Source organism: Cryptomeria japonica, chromosome 11, assembly GCF_030272615.1.
Source record: "Cryptomeria japonica chromosome 11, Sugi_1.0, whole genome shotgun sequence".
Lineage (NCBI taxonomy): Eukaryota > Viridiplantae > Streptophyta > Pinopsida > Cupressales > Cupressaceae > Cryptomeria > Cryptomeria japonica.
In genome coordinates, this window is record NC_081415.1 from 423,924,380 (window position 1) to 423,930,379 (window position 6,000).

Consider the following 6,000-nt stretch of genomic DNA (forward strand, 5'->3'; position numbering starts at 1 on the left):
TTTTACCCAACATTTTTGGCACCACTGCCGGGGAAAGATATTAAAGGTATGAAGCCGTAGCAAGTTAAGATAGGAACAGTGCGCCCTTGAGAAGTCTTGAGCAATTGTCAACCTTGCTTAGGATAGTACCTTTGGTTTGCATTGCCATAATTCATTTAGGTGCATGAATAGATCTAGAGATAGTAAACGAAGGTTTGTTAAAAAGGATTTAGCGATTAGTTCACAACCTCAAAAATACCAAAAAGAGAAAACACCATTAAGTGGACAAACTAAAACCAAGTCAAAACAATCTGGATTGCAAAAAAAAAAGTAAGGAACCAAATGTTGACAAACATACTATCACCAGTTCTCCGGATTTAGCTAAACAATTTGTTGATTCCTTTGAGTCTCGGTGGGGTAAATCTCCTGAAAAACCATTCTCTGTTTACTATACACCTTGGGCATTAGAGGCCATTAGGGAAGTAGAAGGAATGGGGGATAACAATGGAGGTAATATTGGGGGAATTGGAGGCAATAATGGAGCTAAACATGAGAGGGCATTGGTCCAACAAAATAATCCCATAACCTTTGAATTCCCTATAGCTCATCTCGTTGAAGATGCTCCTGTGAAGAATATACCACATTTTGCACTACCCATATTTAGAGGACTCACTGTTGAAGATCCTGACATGTTTTTATTTGAGTTTGATGTTCTTTGTCATAGCTATGATTACCAAAGTAATGCCCAAAATTTAAAGCTCTTTCCAACCACACTAAAAGATGCGGCGTTACGATGGTTCATGGGACTTCAGAACATGGGACGACATGAAAGAAGCATTCTTGACAAAATACCAAGAGTATTGTAAGACAAGGAAGTTTGGGATGAGATCTTTCTCATGACTCAAAAAGAAGATGAATCTATTGAGGATTTTCTTGAGCGCTTTATCTGTAGTCTACAAAGATGCTGACGACCTGATTTAACTCTGGATACTATGAAAATGCTTTTTCTACGGGGTATTAGAGATGACACAATGGATGCTTTGAATTTAATTGGTAAAGGTGACATTTCTAAGTTAAGCTTTGAAGAAATTTGTGATATTTGCAGGAACTATGCGAGATCCCAACGATCAGTAAGAGGCCCTCCAAGTAAGTACCTTTCCTCTAATACATCAGGAATTACAAAGCAAGAAATAGGTAGTTTGCTTGAAGACCTCAAAACTGATTTATTGAGTCATATGGGAAAACAAATGGACACACTTTATACTCGTAGGAAACAGGAGGAAGCAAAGAAGGCCTTAGCTGTGTATTGCCCTACATGTCGTAAAAAGAATGGTCAGGAAGATTGTCCATATAATCGCGCCAATATTTCATCTCTAGAAGAGGCTAGTAAAAGTTCCATTTGAAAACCTCTTCCTGAGGGAGTGACTAGTATGGAGTATGCTGAGGAACCTATTTACTTTATGGTACCCTGACGTCCTTTTCCACCACGAGCCATGCAACCACATTATTCTAATGAATATTTCTCAGGAGAAAATCAACCCTTTCAACATCAGGCTACATGGTATGGGGGTTGACAAAAACCTCCTCCTTACTCTCAATGGCCACAATAGCAACAATATGCTTCACAGCTATGGCAACAGGCATGGAGGCCACAACCACCACACCCTACACCTTATCAACAAACCACACCATTTCCACAACCATGTCTTCCACAAGCTCTACTTCCTCCACCAAACTTAATAAGTCCTTATCAACAACAATAGTTTCTTCCACCTATACCATCCTCTTCTAATCCGCCACAACCACCGAAACCTACAACTATGCCCACTCAACCAAATCTAAATCCCAACAATAAACCTTCTCAACCCATATATAATAATGAGGTGGCAAATTACCCTACATATCCAATCAATGTGGTAGAACTCGAAGGAGTTCAATTAAGATCAAGAAAGGTTCTTCAAGGGCCTACTATCACAGAAATCGAGGAAGAAGCTGAGGAGATTCCTATAAAGGAACCCCCATTCTCTCCACCCTTTCCTAATCGCTTACTTTCCAAACCTGTATCAAAGGAGCCCGCACAGATTGAGTTTGATCTTATGAATGAACTTCAGAATGTTAATATCAAAATTCCTTTGTTGCAGGCCATAAAAGACATTCCGATATACAACAAGACGGTTCAGGAGTTGTGTACCCGCAAGAAAAAGAAGAAAGAGGATCCAAAGACTGTTCAAGTTATCGGCCAAATAGCCGACTTGATGCTTGGGAGTTTGGCCATGCCCAAATATTCAGATCCGAGTAGTCCAATTATCAAGGTAAGTGTTGGTAAGACTACTATTCCTAACACACTAGTAGATTTAGGTGCTGCAATTAATGTAATGACAAATGAGACTAAAGAAAAATTGGCACTTAAAGGATTGAGACCTACACCAACAGTTCTTCAAATGGCTGACCGCTCATTAGTCAAACCTGAAGGGGTAATTGAGGATGTAGTACTTTCTATTGATTCATGGGATTATCCTACTGATTTTATGATTCTGCAACCAAAAGTTAAGTTGGGGGGGTATCCCTTGATCTTGGGACGACCCTGGTTAGCTGTTGCCAATGCCTTCATCAATTGTTGTTCAGGTAACATGGTTATTTCTAATGGGGAGCATACTAAACAATTGACATTGTATCCTCCAACACAACCTATGCTAGAAACCAAAGATCCACTTTGGATTGACAGTGACTTAGAGGATTCATTAACAATCTTGATGATTGACCAAGCATTGGACCTGGAAGATCCTACTGAGGAGAGTATCCTTGTAAATTTTCTTCAAAATTGGTATGAATCAAATGATCTTCTAGCTAATCTGGTCCTTCCTTCCAGTATCAATCCCAATTGTTCTTTTGGAAATTTTCCTTCATTAGGTAACTCTCGATTAGTTCAATATTTCTTAACTTTGCATCAGTTGTTACCTCACCAATGTTTATATAGTCCAATGTTAACCTTAGAAACTCCTAGCCATTTCAAAATCCTAGCTCTAGATTGCCTAACACAATCAACACCTATGGAAATCCTACCAAGTCGTACCCTTAATATTAACCCAAATTTAAGCCCAGGACAAATCCAAGATTTAATAACTATGCTCAGGGATAACAAAGCAGCATTTGCTTGGGAATACTAGGATATGCATGGAATTCATCCTGATACTTGTACACATCACATTTACATAGACGAAGGGAGTCGCCCAGTTAGACAGCCGCAAAGGAGACTAAACCCTGCGTTAAGAGAAATTGTCAAGGAGGAGTTACAAAAATTATTAAATGTTGGGTTCATTTATCCTATTTTTGATAGCAGGTGGGTATCTCCCTTAGTTGTGGTTCCCAAAAAGAATGGTAAGTGGCATATTTGTGTTGATTATAGAGCATTAAATAAAGCAACTAAAAAGGATCATTTTCCATTACCATTCATTGATCAAGTGTTGGACACTCTTGCAGGAAAGCGATTCTTTTCTTTCTTGGATGGATTCAGTGGATACAATCAGATTCGCATAGCACCAGAGGATCACAACAAGACTACTTTCACGTGTCTGTGGGGTACCTTTGCTTACAATGTTCTTCCTTTCGGTTTATGCAATGCTCTGACTACTTTTCAAAGGGCAGTATTAAGTATTTCTGTTGATTTAATTAATGATTGTGTTGAGGTATATATGGATGATTTTACTACACATGGCAATACTTTTACAGAAGCTAAGGATAATCTAGAAAAGGTACTTAAATGATGTATAGACACTAACTTGTCCTTGAGTCATGAAAAGTGTCACATGTTGATGACTAAAGGAATTGTGTTAGGCCATTTGATTTCTTCCAAAGGAATTCAAGTTGATCCTAAAAAGATCCAGATAATACAAGACTTACCAACACCATCTACCCAAAAGGATGTCAGAAGTTTCCTTGGTCATGCAGGTTATTACAGAAGATTTATCTAGAATTTTAGTAAAATTGCCTTGCCATTGTTTACCCTGTTAGCTAAAGATGTTGTCTTTTCGTGGACCTCTGAGTGTCAAGAAGCCTTTGAGACTATCAAAACTAAACTTGTTACTACACCAGTTCTTAGAGGTCCAAATTGGGAGTTAACTTTTCATATCCACACTAATGCTTCAAATGCTTCTATGGGAGCTATGCTTGGACAAAAGGAAGATAATCTTTTCTATTCTATTTATTACATCAGAAAGAACTTCACTGGAGCAGAGGTAAACTATATGGTAACTGAAAAGGAGTTTTTGGTCGTTGTTTATGCTATTAATAAATTTCAGCATTATATTACTAGTTATAAAGTATTTGTTCATACAAACCACTCTGCAATTTGTTTCTTAATAAATAAACCTGTGGTAACTGGATGTGTTATTAGATGGTTGTTTCTCTTACAAGAATTTGATGTTACTATACTTGATAAGCCTAGTCGAGAAAATGTGGTTGCAGACTTTTTGTCTAGGTTGCAGCAGCCAAATAATGAACCTGTTCCAGTAGATGATGCTTTTCCGGATGAGCACCTCTTTGCTATCTCCACAACGAGCCCTTGGTATTCAAATATTGCCAACTATCTAGTTACATGCAAGTTTCCTCCACATTTCTCCCCTTGCGAACGTCGCAAGTTGGTGGGACTCAGTGGACATTATACCTAGATCAATGGTCTTCTCTTCCGTACCGGTATTGACAATATTATGTGTAGATGTGTTCCTAAGGAGGATGTCTTTGATATTCTTCGTGCCTAACATACTGAACCATGTGGTGGACACTTTTCTGCTCAAAGGACTGCTCAGAAAGTTCTTACTACCGGATATTATTGGCCTATTATTCATAAGGATTGTAAGTGGTATGTTCAGCATTGTCATCAATGCCAGCGAATGGGTCATCCAACTCGCTCTGATGAGATGCCATTACACCCTCAGCTCTCCATTGAATCCTTTGAGAAGTGGGGTCTAGATTTTGTGGGACCTATTAACCCACCTTCTAGAACAAGGAGTACATTCTTGTTTGTACCGACTACGTCACAAAGTGGGTTGAAGTTGTCACCCTCAAACATGCACGAGACACCAAGGTGGTTGACTTTTTATATTCATAGATTTTCACTCACTTTGGTGTACCTCGAGAAATCACTACAAATCAAGGACCTCAGTTTACTTCAAAACTCATTGCAGCTTTAGTCAAAGAATATGAAATTCACCACTGGAAGTCTACTCCTTACCATCCTCAGGCCAATGGACAAGTAGAGGTAACTAATAGAGAACTGGAGAATATTCTTACTAAGACTGTTGCATTACATAAACGTGATTGGGCCATATGGCTTCTTGAAGCCGTATGGGCCTATCGCACCACATTGAAGACTACTACTGGTTTGACCCCTTATGAGATGGTCTATGGTAAGAAGGTTGTTCTTCCCATCGAGTTCGAGATCAAGACTCTCTGCACTGCCTTACAAGTTGGTTTGAGTCTCTCTGATGCTCAATGGGCACATCTTTCTCAATTACATTCTCTGGATGAGTTACGACAGGATGTGCTTTTTCAAACTAAAATTATCCAGAAACAGTGTGCATTATGGCATGATAAACATATCCACCAATGCTCTTTCCAGCCCAGGGATTGGGCACTTTTGTATGACTCCTAGTTCCAAGATTTCAAAGGCAAGTTTCATACACGATGGCTCAGGCCTTACGAAGTCACGCATGTCTATGATAATGGTGCAGTTCAGCTCTGCACTGTAGATGAGGAACGTCGCAAGCTCCTCGTCAATGGTCACCGATTGAAATTATACAAAAAGCCTCTCTCCAAAGAAGCTTTCTTCTTGGATGTTAGCAAGGAACTCACCATGGTTCCCTTTGGCTTTCTTCTGCATTGATGGAATATTATTTAAAAATAAATTAAAAAAAATTCAAAAAAATAATAATAATAATAAAAAAAAAAAAATTCACAAACTCCAACAATGAAAACCAGTTTCTGGCATTGTTGGCCGATTGTCCCCCATGGTTGTCCAGCGCT

General features: G+C 38.9%; 1 protein-coding gene across 1 annotated transcript; it reads left to right on the forward strand.

Annotated features, from left to right (window-relative positions):
- Positions 1-1,799: 1,799 nt before the first annotated feature.
- Positions 1,800-5,629, forward strand: LOC131860231 (uncharacterized). The gene is made up of 4 exons (XM_059214614.1): positions 1,800-2,803; positions 3,320-3,731; positions 3,951-4,487; positions 5,087-5,629. Exons 1-4 carry the CDS (start codon positions 1,800-1,802, stop codon positions 5,627-5,629), a joined length of 2,496 nt encoding a protein of 831 aa, XP_059070597.1.
- Positions 5,630-6,000: the final 371 nt, after the last annotated feature.